This window comes from Lissotriton vulgaris, chromosome 2_1 (assembly GCF_964263255.1).
Source record: "Lissotriton vulgaris chromosome 2_1, aLisVul1.2, whole genome shotgun sequence".
In the NCBI taxonomy this organism is placed as follows: Eukaryota; Metazoa; Chordata; class Amphibia; order Caudata; family Salamandridae; genus Lissotriton; species Lissotriton vulgaris.
In genome coordinates, this window is record NC_141687.1 from 843,981,813 (window position 1) to 844,001,779 (window position 19,967).

At 45.9% G+C, this 19,967-nt stretch overlaps 1 protein-coding gene across 2 annotated transcripts in view; it reads left to right on the forward strand.

The window, feature by feature from the left end:
• The first annotated feature begins 11,158 nt into the window (after positions 1-11,158).
• AGAP1 (ArfGAP with GTPase domain, ankyrin repeat and PH domain 1) overlaps positions 11,159-19,967 on the forward strand; it is a 1,113,642-nt gene continuing 1,104,833 nt past the window's right edge. For both annotated transcript variants that reach the window (XM_086956296.1, XM_086956297.1), the window contains exon 1: positions 11,159-12,645. In XM_086956296.1, coding sequence (XP_086812422.1) covers positions 12,483-12,645 — 163 coding nt within the window. In that variant the 5' untranslated portion in view covers positions 11,159-12,482. The remainder of the gene's footprint in view (positions 12,646-19,967) is intronic.

Here is a 19,967-nt window from a genome sequence, read left to right on the forward strand (position 1 = left end):
AAGTCAGTTTCCCTTAATTCAGAGTTATTTGGGTTGCGTTTTCCAGTTCAAGATGGTTTTAGATTAATATATCCCAGTCCGTGGTGATTGGGCTGGATACTCAACATAATGTATATGTGACGTTACTCTTGTAATCACCTTTTAGTTCTGTCAACCCTCGCTGTCGTAGTCGTACTTTTGGCAGGTAACGTTGCCAACCTTTACAGGAGAGGGGAGAGGGTACATTAATTTTGGATACAAGGTAAATTGTAGGAGATGCAAGTACAGGAAATGTAAAAGAGCAGTTACTGTGAGAAGTTGGCCTGATATATAATGTTCACTATTCTAGTGAGCACTTTGTATCAGTCCAAACAACCCTTATTGATGATTGGTTGTAAGTCAACCTTATAGACCAGCTATCCTAGTAGCATGGATACGAGCAGTCTAAGGCTAAAGACTCGAGAGGGCGTGTTAAGCCAGCTGTTATACCACGCATATACCCCTTGAACACCAAGTGAAAGGACACCACACAAGTGTTATGAAAATAAACAGTGTATTTATTAAAATCACAACAGCCCTGTACTCTTTATGAGGACAGGGTACTAAGCACAAAACAAAACTCTTACGAAAATACTTAAGTTAGCACAGTATATAGAAATGCCCGAGGGGCACGGAAAACCATATACTCTGAAAGTGGAATGCGAAATTACTAGCAGGTAAGTACAGTACTAATATGCTTTGGAATCGCTAGGACTTGACTATAGAATCGTTAGATTACTTCTAGGAGACCCAGGGGACTCGGGTGCAGAGTGTGCACTCTCACGCGTGATGCGGGACAAAGTCTATGGTAGCTAGTAAATGCAAAGTTAGTGTTCTCGGGCGAACCCGACCTGGTAGGAGGAAAACGAAAGTGGATTCTGACCCTTGGATAGTGAGGCTATGCTGGGACACCGAAATGCCGAAGTTACCTAGCCCAGGGGCTGCAGCTGCATATGTCTCAAAAGACGTCGGGAATCCTCGTAGACGGACCAGGAACCTGGAAGAAAGATGCTGGCAGGCGACCAGTGAAGAGAGTTCGAAGTGATCCAAGCCTGGATCTTGAAGAGAGATGACACCTGAAAGCAGAGGGGACCAAGTTCGTGACTACTAGCCAGTAGTCAGGTGGCACCAGGAGGGCACCGGATGGTAGTCACCTCGACTAGGTGAGTGGGTGACGCTGTGCTCTGCAGATCTCACGGACCAGGAGGCGTTGTCGGCGACCAGGATGGAGGAGCAAGCTGTCCCACGATGGATGAAGCTGTCGGCGTCGCTGGACCCAGGATTGGGCAACAAAGCCTTGGCAAATTCAAGCCCACGCGGTGGACCTAAAATGGCGTCTGGAGTGGACCAGGAGGGTCCGTGGTGCTTCTCTTGTGGAAGGAAGCAAGGGCCAGTCTGGAGCAACCAGACCAGCAGCAGTGATGTCGTCGGGCGTCGTTAAGAAGGCCACAAGCCAGCCGGCTAGTAGCCAAACAACGCGGTGAGCAGCAAAAAGCAGAAGGGCCCCACGCAGATCGTGGAGATGCTGGGAGGCTGATCTTCGGTGCTGGAGCTGCTCAGGGTCGGGGCTTCTCGGACCCCAAAGCACTCACCAGTGGAACACTCGGCGGGCTTGCTGTAAAGAAGTCGTGCAGTCTTGGCGATCGTCGGTCCCTCGAGGTCTCGTCGCACTCACGGTTCTCAGCTTGGCTGTAGAGGTGAGTAGAGGTCAGAGGTGCCAGGGAAGCCGGGTCTCGTCGAGCTGTGTCGTCGGATTCCTGAGGAAGGACTTGCAGCAGACCGCAGTGTTCTTAAGATGGTGCCTGTGGATGCAGGGTGACTACTCCTTAGCCACAAGGGAGAATCTTGAAGAAGAAATCTTGAAGTACTTTTGCAGAAAGTCGTGTCTTGATTCCAAAGATGATCTAATTTGAACAGGGGGCCCGCTCCTATCTTTATACTAAGAAAAGGGGCTGACCCGGTGACTAGGTCCTGCCTATGGGTGGGACTAGGAGGGGGGTGGTTACACCCCTCTCCCATGCCGGACTTCCCCCAGGCCAGGGGCTGGTGTGCCCCTGGAACTGGTTCTGACCGGCCTATGCGTAGTGAGCACCGGGGTGCCACTCAGCAGTCACCTTCCTGTAAAGCCCTGCCTACCCAGGATACACAAAACCCTGTCTGGGATGGTGCTAGCACCGCCCCGGACAGGAAACCCTTAGTCCAAGCTCTCCTCGCTGGAAGGGCTCCCAGCAGCAGGAGGTCAGACTCGTGTCTGTGGTGGCAGCATCCATTTTGTGGAGCTGAGGCTTCGTTTAACTTTAACCGGGGTTCACAGTTACATACATGTCGTGTCCCTCTAGAAGGGTGGAATGCTACCCCCGTCGCCAGAATTGGTGAGGGGTTAGTATTCCAATTCGTATGACACCTTACTCGACATGTTTTGATAAAGCAATACCAAAGATAGCATTTAACCGCGACGATTATAAGGCACTTAAGAGTATATGGTATGCGATATCATGGAACAGCTATTAGGACTTGGTTCCGCAAGCTGCAGACAGGCTCAGCTCATGCCAGAGCACCATCTCACACGATTCCAAGCACTCTGCCTTCAGGATTGTTAAGGCCTGCCATAGGAGTGACTGATAGGAATCTGTGTGTCCATTTTTAGGGTTAGATATAGGTATACTATATCTACAGCAAAGGGTGATTACACGACTTTGCCCCAGCTGTCATGCAGCCAGTTGTGTCAAATTTAGGAGGCCAGCCAGGGGTGGCATAATACATGGTTCAGCCCCTGGTAGGCCCTGGGTACACCTATGCCCTGAGTTACAGGGCATAGGTGTACCCATAAGGTGGCTCAGTACCAATTGGTAAATGCACCTAGGGTACATGTTGTAATTTAGAGAGAGAACAGCCAGGCTGTGGGTCTGATTGGCAGGCCCACAGCCAAAGAAAGTCGTAAACCAGTGAAACAAAAGCAAAAAATCTGGGTGATCATAGGATTGCAGACCCTACTCTCCTACAATTACAACTCCAAATGATTTCCTTCAACTTATCAATAGGCATTGTGATTAAATTGCGCTCAATACCCCTGTCAGGGTGCTGAAGTATACCCAAATGCCTACGTGTGGATAAAATGGCTCAGGAACCATTACTCCACTTTTTATGTAGTGAAAAGAGGACACAGTATGCCATGCTCAATGGCTCTATTAAACGTAAAAGAGGGGCCAGACGGGACTGTCTCCCTGCCTACCAAGGGGAATTGGTGTAGCAGTTGCCATGAAGACAAATCCCAGGGCTATACGCAGAGCCAGGCGACACAAAAACAATATTTCATTTGGGGGGGTGGGGGGGGAAATGTCTCCCCTACATTCTCTTCTAGTGCTAAGAGTCCTATTAGGAAGGCATGAACATTGGAACAACTGAAAAAGATGTATTCAATGAACCACAAAATATTTAATTAGGTTCACATGCTGCGAGCAACTGTCAACTACTGTCACCAGTAGAAGGTTGCGATGACGGGGTTCTGACCTATGATCTCACATATGCAAATAACATAAGCAAGTAAGGACAAAGGACATGAAAACATGCACAGCATTAGGGGACAGAAGGGGAAACAAGAGTTACAAATGCAGTAAGGAGGAAGGCACAGCACACATACTTCCCCTTGCTATAGGAAAAGAAGGGATGCACAAGAAAACGGATGGCCATCACTTGGGAAGGAGAGGCTGCTCGAGAACCAAGCGAGAAATGAAAAACATGGGCAAGATGAACGAACAACAGAATCCGCAAACAACAGTTATTCTTCAGTTATTCTCCACAAAGATTTCCGTATTCTTGTAAAAGTTTTCACTCAATCTGCTATAGTGTAATCAATCTATACCGCCATTTCCTTGTCCGGCTGCCTCTCCTGGTCTGGGAGCAGAAGTCAGTCTCACTACTCTGCAAATTGACCAGTAAGCATAAAGAGTCATAGGATGTAATGCAGTATGTCCATATTATCTCCCTCCCACCAGTAAACAGATTTTGCTAAAACAATCTATAAGGAAACTAATGATATTAGCAGTGGTATCTCTTTTTACAAACTTAGGCTCCGGCCATTTGGAATGAAAGTCAATGAGGACAAAGTTACATTTCTTACAGGCAGGCAATGAGTTTTGCTAGTCTAGAAATATCAAATGGCATCTGGCGCCATGCACGTTGTGGTCAGTTTACAGGGTGCCTACACGGGAGGAAGGCTCTTAGGTTCTTATCACAAGAGCGTCACATGTCACGTGACCTGATCCACTGTTCATTTAAGACCACCAGAAGTAGGGTCTAAGTACGTTCAACTGGGCTGACATATCCACATGCTCTTAGTGGCCATTGATATGTAAGGTCTGAGGGTATGCCACTGTCATTTCTTATGACAAGATTTCTCACCTCTCCTCAATTCTTGCAACTACTTGAGAAAGGAACTTAACGGTGCACCTACATTTTTGCCAGAGGGCCAGCCTTCCCTAATATACTTTTTCACTAAACTGAGTGGTTTGACAATATTATCAGCCCCCAGACACTAACCTACAGTAACATTACCAGTGGATTTACTAACAGTTTCCTTAATGGGTGCCACGTCTTGAATTTGCATATTGTAGTAACACAATGTTTAATCCTTTTGCAAGAGAAGTGTGAAATGCAGTCGAAAAACAGGATGCTCTTAGCTGGAACATATTCTATATCAAATCAATTTTATTTTATTTGATAAACAAATGAGTGATGTGTGTAGTTGAAGAAAGACCCCTTTAAATGGAGACAAAATGTTGACAGGGGGATTGTGGTCTGTTTTGAATACAAATATATTACCCAACATATAGAGCTTATAAAACATATGTGACCTATATGCAAACAAACAGTCTGACCCCAATCTTAGCATATCTTCTCCTAGTCTCGTTACGAATTCTAGAAGCAAAAGAAGTGTCTTAATTTACGCTCTCTGGATTTTGAGAAACAACAGCCAATGACAGATTTGCACTGGCATCTACTATGATAACACATAGGTTAACAACACAGAGATGTTTTAATGTGGGGACAAATATTATTGTGGCTTAGATCTACAGAAATGCTTCTATCTGTATCCCCCCCCCCCCCCGGCCCACCCCCATGGAGAGTATTGACCTTTTCTCTGCAGCTTCATGGGTTGTTTGATAGCTTCTGCAAAATTCTTAACAGGCTTGCTATAGAATTAACAAAGTACAGAAAAGAACAAAAAATGCATCCTTGATATCTGATGTTGGGCCATTCATTACTGCATTAACAAGGGATTCTCTTTATACAATGCTCTTCTCTGAAATTGAAAGACCTAGATATTGTACTTGGCGCTGGAAGAGAGAACACTTCCTCACACTATTAAGTGTCTCCACACTATGAATATAACTCTTCTCAGCCAATAGGCATCAGAGTCAAAAAGCAATATTGGCAATTGTATTTGGTAAAAATCAGGATGTAGTTGTAAAGCATGTGATGTAAAATTCCAAATCTTTGAGTAGGTGGAACTTGAAAAAAAAGAGACTGCAGAAGCTAGACTGAGGGTATTATTTTGAAATGGAACACATCAAACAGAATGAAGAAGGCAGTGAATGGTTTAGATTTAAGGACAAGTTTATTTTGAATAAAGGCTGTTTTCAAGTGAGGTGTTGAGAAAAAACACACAACAGCGGCCCAGTCTAAAATGGGCAGCATCTGATTTATCTGTGGAAAGGGGTGATTATTACTCACTGTTGAAGTATTAAGAGCCTTTAAATCGACACACAAACATATGTTTCTGTTGCATTCCCTAGATAGTGCAATTGAGGAACCCCAATTTTAAGACATGGTTTCTTCAATGTTGCCTTTTGTAGCCATTTCTTTAGGTTTAAAGTATTTTATTAAAGGGTAAAGAAGCAAGAAAAGAGAGATAAAGATGCAAGGAATCAATGCGTTAGCCAGGGCCCGCCGTCCATAATAAAGTTCAAATGCCCCAGTCCACGCCAGGAGTTGCTCAAGGTGTTGGCCCCGTGTGCGAAATCCCTACCAAAGACTGTAAACAAGTAACAAACCTCCCATACCCTTCTTTTATTGAAACAACCCCCCTCAACTACCACCCGCACCTCTCCCGCCTCGCCCCTCCCCTCCCCCCCTGTCCAGTGCTGTTACGATTAGAACATAGATACTCTCAACTCCTATCCGTCGTCTCTCCCATCGCAGGCGTGAAACCCCTCCACTCCCACCCCCTCTGGGCCGTGTGCTATAACGGCGGTGTGATCCTCAGAAGCCTCAGGTATCTCGGGTACGTAAGTTCCTTGAATTCTGTGGCTAGTAGTGCGTGAAAGGGTTGCTACAGCTCCTCAAATTGTTCAACCTCCCCGGCCAGTGTGAGTGATATCTTTTCCATTCCCAGAACATGCCACAGCCTGTGTAGCCAACCTGTAATAGAGGGGGCGTTGGGCGTGCGCCAATGTATTAGGATGTTTTGAACCGCTGAGCCCAGCGCGATAGCCATCTGCCTCCCCCTACGGGATTTCAACGGGTACATTAAGCCATTAGGGAGACCTAGCAGGACATAAGCTGGAAAGCGGGGCAATTCGACACCAAAACAGGTATCTATCTCATGGAGCACCTCTGACCAATATGTTTGTAGGAGTGGGCAGTCCCATAAAATATGTGTTAGTGTGCCTACCTGCCCACAGTTGCGCCAACATGCGGTGTCTATGAGCCGGTTCATCTCATGCAGACGCTCCGGGGTATGGTACCAATACGTAGACACCTTGGTGAATGTTTCGGTGAGCCCTACATGATAGGCGGAGTGTCGTGCTCGGTACGAGATCTGCTCCCATTCCTTGTGGCTAAGTGTTCTCCCCAATTCCCTGTTCCATCTCTCTCTGCCGGGGATATAAAAGTGCGAGGGTGGGTGCTGCAACATTTTGTACAGATCAGTTATGAGTTTAGCGTCCGATGTGCGTGTCGCCAGCCATCTTTCATATGGCAACAGGCGTCTGTCTACTGACTCCCTCACTTGTGGCTGCAGGGCCCAGTGTTGGACCTGCCAGTATCTCATTCTATCTGCTTCGGACATCTGGTATTCTTCCATAAGGCTCTCAAAGGGAAGAATCCCTTCCTCACCGTATAGGTGAAAAAGTGCCCTGCATCCCCTCGCCCGCCAATGTGCGAAGGTGCCCGGTTCCGTCCCCGGTGCAAAGTCCGGGTTGTCCACAATAGGCGTAAACGGAGAAGGGAACGTGGTGAGATCAAAGGGCTTGTTGGTGCCATCCCGTATTCGCAGCAGCACCCGTAGCCATTTCTTTAAGCATAATTTGTGTGGCGCCCTTCTTCAAAACAAATTATGTTCATGAAACCCTGATGTTTGCCCATCTGATCACCAAATATTTCAGGGAATGACTTGAAGATCTCAGTCTGTTAACTCTCCCATCTCGCACACAAACACCCTTCTGAGTCACAGAGATGGCCTTTCTTTTAATCAAACTTTTTTTGGTCATGAGAGTGTAGAGGAAGCCCAATCTGCCATCACCACTGAATTATTCCTCAGCAATTTTCACACCTCTATTTTGTACAAGTTTTACCCTCTCTGCAAGCCTTTGATAAATATGCTTTTTTGTCACGAAAATTGTATTCCTTCCATGGGGCAAAACAAACTATGACTGATGCTAAATAGAAGGCATGACAAAATTGAAAGTCTGCCATTCTGTTCTTTGATAACTCCAGGAAAGATAAGGATCTAGAGCAGGGGTCCTGGTCCAAAGCCCCACCAATACCCAAATAGGGATGATGTCACAGGAAGGTGCAATTAACCTTTCTTTCCTGTACCTGAATGCTTGGTGCTTTTTGTTTTATATATTTTCAATTTTGCAGTAAACAAAGAAACAACTCAGCTTTGACCACATACCAGTGATCTGCGGTTATACATCGAAGAGACAATCTTTTAGGCACAGAAGCGTTCTTTCATTGAGTGGGTTAAGTTTGCAGGGGGAGGTAGAATTGGAAGTGAAGAGAGTGGGAGGCAATGGGAATATGGAAAATGCCGGAGAAAGACCAGTGGATTCCAGAGTTGTTTGAGCAGGATCTAAGCAGGAGGCTTTGAAACAGAGAGTAAGACAGGGCAGGTTTCAAGTGGAAAAAAATAACACAAACTCAGTCATGGATTTGAAACCTTTCGAAGAGAAAACAGAAAAACACAAACCAAAATAAACCTAGAACAAAGACATGATAAACACAAGGATCATGATTCCAACTATCCAGAAGGAAGAATGGTATGTCCTGGTACCCCAGGTTGATTTATTTAACTAGTGCAGCAATACATCCTGTTTTGCAGAGAAAATGTAGTCTAAACATCAGATTCGGTATTTAGTTCACCAAAATTCACATTTTCTTTATCAGACCTTTTCCCCAATGTTGCCAGGTTGTATCTGGTGTAAACTGTCAGTGGGAAAAAAAGATTAGCAATAATTATCAAATATCTCAGAATTCTGATCCTTGCAAAAGCACGTTTGCCTAGGGATCGGAATTTAATACCTCGATTATACATCAGGACCTAGACAAACAGTCATGTCGCACTTCAATAAGTTTTCCTTTATTTCAGCAACATTTCAGAAATCATTTCTCAACGTTGCAGTGCAGTAAATACATGCAATGCTAGACAGTGTATATTTCAAACTGATTGGATAGGCCAAAACCACTTCACTTGCCCCTCCTTGTGCTGGGCATCGGGAATGATCTTGTGGTAGCAGAGCCCAGCAAAAGGCTGTAAATTCAAGAAACAGGTCTTGCAGCAGAAGTAGTGGACAGGAAAACAACAGTTTAAGACGGTGAGGGCAGACCTTATGGAGCCAGGGGTTTAAGTGGGCCAGGGCCGTCCTGGTCACAAAAATTGTAGTAATAAAAAATGGACATGAAAACAAGTCCATATCGGACCCTGAATTCATGTCCTGGAAATTACAGGCAAAACACTGAGTGATTTGTGAAAAAAGTTAAAGTAATTCATATTCGCAATTTGACTCCTGTTTATGTTTGATGTTTTACTTGATCTTAACCTTAATCATGCATTCCCCAAGAGTAATTGCTATTTTTAAGAATAATGTGTTTTGGTATTTTTTTTCATGTAGCCTATTACTCTTGAATAGCGCATACTTTGAACTGAGTCGCCTCCAGGTGTTTACAACGGGTCACAATTTAAGAGGTCTGGATTTTAGGCGGAAGGCAGTTCGAGTTACTCCCAGTGCCTGTTAGTGGATCAAAAAAGCTTTCAGAATAGATGATCATCCAATCCTTGGCCTCTCTGCAGAGCGTACAGCACAATGACTGTGAATTCTAGAAGCAATGTTGATTCTGTGCAAACGTGTGTGAAGAGGGTACATGGTTGTGAAAATATCCACAAGGCAAAAGTAAAAGAAAATGCAGTGCTTACACGTGAGTGGGTGTGTTGAGTGTTCGGGATGGTGATGGGAGGAGATGTGAGGAGGTGCATTCAAGAGAGAGTAAAATTAAGGGTGCTGATAGGGAAAGAGATGACATGTAACATACGGTTGGAGGACATGTGGAGAGAGAAATAGAACATACATGTCTAAAATTGAGTGAATATAATGGGCGTAATTCAGACACTTTGAAGGCCCCTTCACAGGACTCAACAATTCACAGTCTCATAATTAAAACATTTTCAATATTAGTTATTTACATCAAAATCATTGCAAGGTCATTAGTTCTGGCTGGTTTTAGTCTGCCCATTATGTTACATATCTGATGCAATAACAAAAATTTCAGAGTTACCAAAATACTGTTCAGATGGCACATTTAGGAAATCACAGAAATGTAGTTTACATGTTTAAGCCACGCTCCTAATTACAAAAACCATGCTCCATTTAGAGACCACCCCCGCCACTATTTTCACCCCACTTAAAGCCCTGAATGGAGTAATACTACTGAGAACGAATGCTTCTAGTGGTGCGCCAGGTAAGAACTACATGATAAAAGTAGGAGTAAACAAAATAAATCATGAATAGTAAGGGGAGATGATTTGTTTCCAAAACATACAGTGATAAATCTAGTTCTGTCTAAAGAAAACAACAGCTATGTTCACCAACTTAGTTTTTATTCACAATAAATAAACCAAACGGAAGAAAGAACTAGTAAATCAGTCAAAAGGTAAATGTATAAGGCCTTACGTCTTTGGGAAAAACACGAAATCGTGTACCACGTACTCCCGTCCTCTTGTCGTGCACATGAAAACTGCAGATTGACAAAGACTTTTACATACATGCAAAGATTTGGAAAGCAGCAAAAGGGACATTTAAAAAATTAGGATATATCTCCCCTATTAACTTGCATTGAAACGGGGCAGTTTAACGAGGGAGGAAGACTTGAAGTAGCTTATTTTGACTTTACAATTCGGGCATCTCCCGCCTGAATCGGGTATCTCGGCAAATTTGCTTTTGTGGCTGTGGTCAGGTAGAATGCAAGTATATGGAATATTAGCAGTTGGGTAAATGCTATCATGTTCGTGGTGATTTGGAGTGATATTGTTTAAAATCTGGGTGAGTTACGCGCCCCACCCCTAAGGGGCACCTAAAGTATTTAAGACTATTTCACTTCTGAAACGAGCTAAGAACCCACGATCTCAGAGTCAAGCTTTTCCCACAGGAAAGAGAAAACGGGCTGCACGCCTGTGAAACACATGGATGCGTCATGTCCCTGCGACTCCTCCCTAAAGCGCTGCTGTGCGAACTACAACTTCCAGGAATCACAAAGGCACCACTGTTTCGGCATGATCCACAGCTAGTCCTCTCCTAGTGGGATTAATTGATAAGTGTATGGTTGCAGTTAGGGCACGTACGGAAGGCGTCCTGCATCCTTGATATCCGCCACGTTAAGATCAGGCAGCAAGGTGGCGGGTCAACACGGTTTCTTGGAAATATGGGCGGTGCTTGTGGTGTCGTTGCCTCCTTTTCCTTACCGTTGCTCGAGATTTGGTGCCTGACTGAATCATGGGGGGCCTCTGTGACGTAGCCAATGCTATGCGCAGCTGAAGGCTGGGAAGCTAACTCTTTTTTTTTCAGGCCACGCACGTGCGCAGAAGGCAGAGCCAGCGCGTGCGCGCGCCCTAGCACGAGCCCAGCCTGCCAGCCAGCCCAGTCCCATTGACGAGGGTGCCTGTGAGCTCGGTGCGCGCGCAGCCGCCTGAGCCCAGCCGGCACGGGATTCTGTTTATCACCGGTGCCCGCGAGCCGAGCTGCGGCGGGACTGCCGGGTGAAGTCGTGGAGGGCACAGGAGCGGGTGTGGTGCTCGGGATGGAGCCGCCGTACGAGGGTTGCTGAATCTTCACCCAGAGTCGGACAGCCGGGACGAGGAGGGAAACCAGCACTCTCAGAGGAGACTCGCGAGGAGAGGGCTCCATCTCCCAAATACGCTACCCCCAGAAGAACGCACCAGGAGCCCCCCCAGCAGACAAATTGTGAGAGAGGAGACCGTCCTTGAAAATAGAAAATACCTGTGCTCCACACGGTGAGGAGTCCACCTGGAAGGATCCCTCCCACCTTGTCCCTTTGCAGGCCCCTCTCCAGAGAGGAAATAAGAGTCCTGGATCCCCAGAGTGGATGTCCACCAGATGAGAAGGCAGGATTGGCCAATTCAGGACCATCATCACTCCAATCGTAGACCTGACAATAGAGTAAAGATCCCTGGAGACGAAATATTCCCAAAGAAAGCAGGGTTTCTTTACACAGGAAGGAGTATCCCTTCCCAAAACCTTCTACCTAGGTAGAAGGCAGATACAACTCTAATGAGGACATAATCACCTCAAAATAGATAACCCTGTGCGACCAAAGTCTCTCAACCAAACATTGAGTATCCCTACCAGAAAAAATATCCCCATAGGACGAGTTGGCAGCAGAATAAGTGAGGAAGCAGAACCCTGAAATAAGTACCCCCCCCCCCCCAACTCGTTTACAACACGAAGGACGACCATACAACATAGGTTAGAGTATGATCTCAATTTTGAAACCCTTTTAAGCCCCCTGCTCACCACCCCCTCATCATTCCCATTGACCAATTCCCAGTACTACAATAGACTGCATTTAATAGAATAGTGTCCCAGTCATTTTCGTGGGTTGCCCCTCAGTACTAGACAGTCACCTAATTAGGACTGAAAGACCCACGTTGCATAACTGCAAACTCTCACTAAAGAAGAGGGGGGTAAGCCCCCCCCACCAGTAAATAAGCCAAAAAGTAGTTTTAATTTAGAGACCGATGAGCTGGGTATTGGCAGTGCCACTAGACTATTCTGCCATGCTCGGGCAGACCCACTGCTTGCCTTCCATCTTATTCTCCTACGGTAGGCCTTCTATCCCATAAGTGTGCCAAGAGTGGCATCCCACCAAGCCCACTTTTATGTACGATAAAGGGATTTTTGATGGTGAATGCATTTTTTTTTTGGGAGAGAAATTTTAAACTGGGGTGAAGCATGAACTATCAGCAGCAGCTGGCCAACTCGGCGGCGATCCGGGCAGAGATACAGCGCTTTGAATCTGTGCACCCCAACATCTACTCAATCTATGAGCTGCTGGAGCAGGTGGAGGAGCCAGCGCTTCAGAGCCAGATCCGGGAGCATGTTATTGCCATTGAAGGTAAGGGGCTAAAGGCCACAAGAATTCTAATATTTTACAATTGAGAGCTGCTACGACTTCACATCATTTCATTGGGCCTACTGTTGTCCTGGGATCATTGCTTTACTGATGTACTAGTCCCCCCTGGATCACAGTGGCTAGTCTTCCTGCGGGATACAGGAACACTTGCTATGCTATCCTAACTATTTCAAATTAATTGATATAATCAAATCTTTGTTATTGTGTACGAGATGTTGGTGTATGTGTATTGAGGTGGCATCTTTTCAGTCCAACTTCACCCTAAGGTTCAGGAACCTTCATTGTGCCAATGTATTAATTACCTTTTTAAGCAACATAGTTATGACCTCAGCACCTCAGATTTGAGGTGGTACTCGTAGCCTAGCATGGTAATTTCCAGAAACTCTCAAGAATGTAGCCATTGTATTAGCACAATACCTGTGCAACACCTGGAGCACCACAGGTATCACCACTTCGTATAATGGACTAGTGGGAGTCACACCGCCTTTCAGTAATATGGCCAGTGTTATTTATGGTTCGTGATCGTTAGCCAACAAGACAACATTGGCAATGGTTTTAGGGGCTTGAGCCTTGTGGAACTTGGTAAGAAGTAGGATTTCTTTAAAGCATAGGTACTGTAAAGCAGTAGGACCTCATGTGGGACTGTGTGTACGTTCAGGGTTGTAAGTGCAGATTGGCATCGCTGGGGCAATGAATGGGTCTGTATCCCTCAGAGGACCAGACTCTTAGAGCCTTCATGGGATAAAGTGAAGATCCTGAACTGCAACCGAGGTTAGGTTCTCCTGGTACCATAAGAGGTTGCTGTCATTATCTTAATACAAGACAGTGTGTGCAATTCACAGAGTAGTGCATGACTCTCGTGCACCTAAGGGTGAATGGTAGGCAGAGTGCCCACAGCATCCAGGCACGTCTAGCATATGACGCAGTCCAGATCTCATGGCAGTGCCCCAGGACAGCGAGATTGCATCATCCTTGATGCTCAGTGGGTTGATGCATCATTGGTGAATGTGTGGTCTGACCACTTACGTGGTTCATATACTGAATCAGTCAGTCAGTCTGACTGAATGCTGCCTGCTCCTCCCAAAAGCATAAGGACGCTGTTCCGAGCCATGGCCTTCCTGCGTGTTGTGCGAAGAATGTTCTATGCACTGTTGCAGAAATATTGAGAAATTGTGCAACAGTTCATGGCATAGTGTTGGAGCAAGAAAAGCCACATCCAGCATCATTTGTAAAGATCAGGGCATGGTGCTAAGCTGAGGAATGCTGCAACCTGTTTATATACAGCAGCTTATGAAAAGAGTAGCCTGAACTGCTGCCCAGTGCACTGTCAATGCTCTTTAGTTGTTTAAGTGCACGGGTCCCAAATAGATGTCAGAATGTATAGATCAAGCCATGCATCGAAATAAATTATAACATATTGTCCCATGGCTGATGTAAGAACCCCTGCTTCTTTTGGATTCACGCGGAGCAGCTTTTATTTTCGCCAATTATCATGCTGTGTAAGTCGGTGAGCAGTGCAGCCCTGTGGATGCTGGGCTTAGGAAAGAGTTGGTTGCGAGCCCGTCGAGCCACCTGCAGACACAGTTATGGGGAAGAGCAGATGGGTAAGGCCGGCTGTCACATGGCTATGACACACAAAGGCATGCCATTGGGAGGGGTAGGGGTTTCAGAGCAGGCCAAAGGGTTGTTATGGCAGTTGTATAAGTAACCCCCGTGGCCACACGGTGCAGCTCACTGCAGGCTGCGGCCTGGATGGGGCAGCAGCTGGAAGCCTCTTTCTCTGCACCATTTGGCGCGGCGATGCATCATCATTTTATCACAGGCCTGCAAAAAGTCGGCAGGCAGTGCGCTGCTGCGCGAGAGTGCCTTGGGGGTGTGCTGCAATTGCATGACTGCCTTTCCTTTGAGGCAAGCACGCGCTGGTGAACGTCCCTGCAGTGAACATGTCCACTGTGGGCAGACTGTTTCAGTACTTGTTGGCATAAAGAGCGGGGGGGGGGCTCCATTTCCCGGACATCAGTCTTAATTTCCCACGCCACTTATTGTTTTACAGAGCGAGAAGGGACACCACGGGATTTTTGGGAGTTTAGCTTTGAGCCAGTGACGTCACTTCAGATACGAAGCTGTCCCCATGTACATTAACAATGTTCAAGTGGTCTGGTGCCGAAGTACAATAATGATATTTTGTAGTCCTGTTTCGAGAGAGAGGGGTGTTGTGTAAAATGCAGTTGGTGAGTGTGAATTGTTTGACCTCCACGCTTTGCGCTTCAAGTTGTGCCATCATCACGTGATTAAAAGATATATATTTCTGCAGCCCATGGGCCTGGTTTTTGCATCCGCCTTTCTAGCCAAGGGTCTCATAGACGCTCGTGCTAATGGCCCTCTGCAGGACGCCTTGCGGGCTCGGTGCACGCATGTAATTAAGGCAGGTTCATCACCCTAGTGTGTGTGTTTATATTTCCTAAGTTTTTCTTAGACTTAATTTAACACGTGTCCTCTTAAGGAAGAGCTGTGCTCTTCGTGCGTCCATCATACTAACAATCCCGGCTGATTTGCTTAACTGCCTCAACCTTGTGACCCTTTTCCGAAGTGTCTTCTCGGTGTGCTGAGCATTTCAGATGAAAGGTTCCCGTTGCCTCGGCGGTCTGTTCATTAGATCTCCGACTGACAGGTTGTCGAGAACCACTCACCTTTCAGGAATGCTTCAACCACGTGGCCGTGAGAGCTGTTGAAATAGTCTTCTCTTTGTTACTGTGTTTTTTTCTGGTCCGGTTCACTGCGGGAAGTGTGTGCATCCGATTCCCAAAACAAACACTGTTCAAACGCATTCAAAAAAGGAAACATTGCGCTGAAGTTGTTTATTTCATTGTGTTCTGAACGATACTGCTGAGCTTGTATACACATCGTGGCAGTGGGTTTGTTTGAACTTGATTACAAGCAAGACAGTTTTCAGTTGTTTCATGACGCATCTTTTTACAGAATGCTTTTTGTTGGTTTGTGTAGAACTATGTTTGCTAGTTTAGTGTCTTTGTAAAGGTGAAATGAAGTTCACCATAGCCGCCCTTCCCTTACAGGATGACACAGCAGTTGCAGAGGAGCACACGCCTCCAGATTCGTCTATAGGTCCAGCTGGGCCTCTGGGATCAGCGGGGCTCGCCCCCAAGGGCTCTGCCGCCCCCCTCCCCCTTCACAATGCTGTAACCCCTGTTATTAAGACTGACGCGAATTACACATTGGATTACATTTGTGGCTGCGAAGCATGGGGTGGAGAGCCTGTGAGGTAATTAGTGAGAGCCGTCAGTCTCTGACGGGTGTGACCTGGGTATAGTAGGTGGTGTTTTGAAATTTCCAACGTAAACGCGTTTGATTCACCTTCGTCGGTCCAGTGTACGTCCTATCTGACACTGGTGCCTGCTCTGAAAGGGCCCTGCTGTTGCCCCCGCTCCGGCACTGGCTCGTACAAAGCCTTTAATTACCCAAATGTGCTGAGCCTGGACGCTGCGCAGTCGAGGTTAAGCAGATGGAGGCGGCGCGGGAGTATTTTAATACCTCTCATGTGATTAGCAGATCAGCAGCGGCAGTGACTGCGGGCTGTGTTGTGGCGGAAGGGCACAGCCTTACTTACCTGTCTAGTACACACACACACACACACACACACACACACACACACACACACACACACACACACACCTAGGTGCACAGGACCATGCCCGCACGCGCAGTCAGGGAGGCCTTAAGAACGCAAGGCTTCTCTGGCCGGACTTATCTGTGAATCAGTGTCCACTCACACAGGTCACGCGGCGGAATCCTGCCCCCCTGGAGAGGGGGGTGGAGGCAGTATTGTGGTGAATTCCATTTCCAAATTGGCTTTGAAACAACCTTCCGAGGAGTCTCTTTGTAAGTTGGTAATAAATGCTGCTTTTTTTCATACAGTTTTTTCAGACGCGTCTTGTATTGTGCTTCTGAAGGGCGTCGTCGGCGGCAAACGTTGATACCTTCTGGACAGCGTGGGAAACTAGGATTTAAAATGTCCAAGAGCCCTGGGATCGATCCTGGATATATACTGGGTATATGACTCTAGCATTCGGTGTAAGTTGAAGTGGTTGCTGCTGAAGTAAAGACACAGCCTGCTGCACTAATGCAGTGCACTGGGACGAGCCTGCAGGCAACAATTGATTTATTTTGATTGGGGCTGCGGCCGGGAAGCTGTTCACGGTGCCACTGGCAGGTGGCACCCATTTGTACAGTTTTGCGATTTAAGGGGTGAAAGGTCCTGATCCCTTACTGGCCGAGTATTGAGCGGACATTCTTGTACTAATGCACCCATTCTTACCAACATTAGTGGCATTAGTACTGTCAAAAGGTAGTCATGTGAAGGACGTGAGTAGACATGGTATTTTTCTTTTCTTGCTGAAGGAGAAAGTTCTAACTGATTCTTTATCTAAAGATGGTGATGAGGATGTCCTCGAGGCATGCCTTGTTTCGGAAACCTTCTAGTGACAACTTCTTCCCATGCAAGCGCAGCGTAAAGATGCTAACGCCGTACTTACCGTTCCCTGGAAGAGAGGTGCAACGGAGCGCACTGTACAATCAGATAGTTTTAGGTTCGGAATTCAACACGGGATAAATGGTACCCATCACAATTTTTCAATTTCTAAACGAGGGATAAAATCTGCGTGTCCTGATAATTACTCGGTATTGTCAATAGTTTACATCCAGCGGGCCTTAACTGCTCAAATGTATCATATTGATGTAAACTTAATCTCGCCCGGGTGCACCCGCTAATTAGCGACTGCGGCAAACTCCTATTCAATTGAATTGTGGCCCCATCCTCAAACGTTTGTGTGCAGGACTGAGTTACCAGAGCACCCATAAACGATGCCCTGCTGGTAGGCTGTAATGTCAGCTGCGAGGTAGCGCTTGTATTTCCTGCTTTCAAATGCGCAGAAGAGCTTCTCGTGCATGCAGTGTGCTGGAAGGCGCTTTCTTCAAAGCCTGACCGCCCCATATATGAACTTGGGGCGCTCAGTCCGAAAGCAGTGGAAGGAGAGCACTGGTGATGGATGCATGTGCCGCAGAGCGGGCCTTTGTGGTGCATTTAATCCCTCAGCTGCATTTTGTGTGCAGCCAATTTGCTTTGTTTTGAGTAAGGGCGGCCGCCCGAAGCCCCTGGATTAGCAGATGCCGCTCTCAGAAGAGTGGGCAGGCACCCTGTGTTTGCTTTGCTTGGAGCTTGCTCGCTGTGTGTGAGCATCCTGTTGCACACGCGCCCCCCAGCTGTAATTTGGAGCACTCCAGACTCCAGCCCACTCGTCCCCTTGCAAGTTTGTTGCTGCTTGGCAGGTTGTGCCATTTATCCTTGCGATGCCATGACCTACCTAGTATGTATGGATATATCTATATCTCCATGAAAGCGGCAGATGTGTGCTGTGCAGATGCTGGTAATGTGTTATTTAGTGCTTCAGTTGATACGTTTTAATCCAACCCAGGATAAATAACAGAAAATCCTTTATTTGCTATTTTTGCGCTGGCTTTTGTAATCAATAAGTGTGTTCTTAAGATCACTTGGTATGTGCGCTCGACCCATTCTGAGCGGTAATGTGAAGCACGCCATTGTGAAGTGCACCAGAGGAACCAATTATTAGCGCTTCCCACAGAGCGGGCTTGAATCTTGCACTCTAAGCAAATTAAAGTCTTCCTGTACAGTCTGCACGGGCAAGGCCACTTCATTCTGCTGTGCAGCTTGAAAAGACTGTCATATATTGGGGTGACTCACAAACACCTTCCTAAAAAAACTTTTCTAGTCCCACGGTATTTTTTGATCTCTGGGGTTTGACACAACAGCTGCCAGATTCACCTAAACCATATACATCGAGGAGACTTTTGGACTGCCTATTTGGGCAACTGGCGGTTTTCATATCAGTCTCTTCCTGCCATTGGCTTGAGACTTTGTCAATCACGCCTTAGCTCTGACCAGTGGCCTATTAATCTCTCGCCTGTTGCTATTGGCTTTATAGACATAACTTTCCAGAATAATATCCAATTGAGTTGAACTGCATGAAGAGCTACTTTACAACTATAGCCCTCTCTGTTTGCTCATGTTGTGTGCCTTTCTCTAGTGTGCCAAAGCTGTCTGCATTAGTACATTAAGCCCACACCTGTTGACTTTGCCAATGCTTGCTTAGTAAAGCCAATAAAACCCAAGTTTTGTACATGCATTTCACAGGGAACCTCTTCCTGATCAGTGAATGGTCAGTAAGCACTCTTGGACATCGAGGACTCAATTCACTTGTGCTCTTTGAATCCCTTTATAGCTCAAACTACTCTGATGAGCAGAGAGTGTCTGTGCCTCATGAACATGAATTCAGAATTGCAGGCTGAGATTTCCTTTTAAAATTTGCTTTGATATTGTACATGCTATCTTTTTGTGTTTATAGTCAGATTGTATTATCTGCAAAGGCCTGTTACATGGTGTTCTGAAAGTGTTTTTCTGGTCAATACGACAGTCTTGCCAAGTCATCCATTGAGAATCGAATGTATCTTTGGCCCACAGTCAAAAACTGCTCCTGGAGACTGCTTAGGAGAAGAGTGTTAGGTGCTATGTTTTTTTTATAACCCAGTTCTGTTTGTTTAAGAAAAGTTCACTATTTTTAGAAACTTTACGGTTTTATGGTTAATAATGTTTTAAAAAAAGAAATTCCATGACCGTTTTTTCTGCATCAAAGGATTCTTTTATAACCTGCGTCAGATTAGAGATCTATGCAATTCATTACCACTTATAGTTTTTTTAAAATCTTTTCTATCTTTTAAATTTTTCTATGTTGGACCATTGATGGCTGTGTGTTATACTCTGCCAAGTAGTAGAAGTGTAACAAGCTTTTTGTTGCTGTAATTATTTGCATACTCGGAACATAATGCAGTTGCTCCTAGAAATGTATTGAAAGCTTGGAAGGAACGTGAACGGTCCTAGCCATAGAAATGTATAATTTCCATAGTTGAGCTTTAGGAGTTGAAAACCATGGTTCTCTGTAAGAGGCTGGTCTATCCTCAAACATAGTGGCGTCCGGGGATTAAGAGTCCAGTTTTTGCTTTGCAGCCCCAAAAATTCCAATTCGGTGAGCTAGATCAGTGTAATAGTGTAGCATAACTACAAGCAAATAGGGGAATGAAGCGGTCTGAGTGGACTAAATCAGTTTCAGGTTAACACAAACATAGCAACATAATTAAATTTGCACAAGAAAACAAACGACAGAACAAGGTCCAGCTCAACCAATCCACATGTACAGTCAATTACGAGGTTTTGC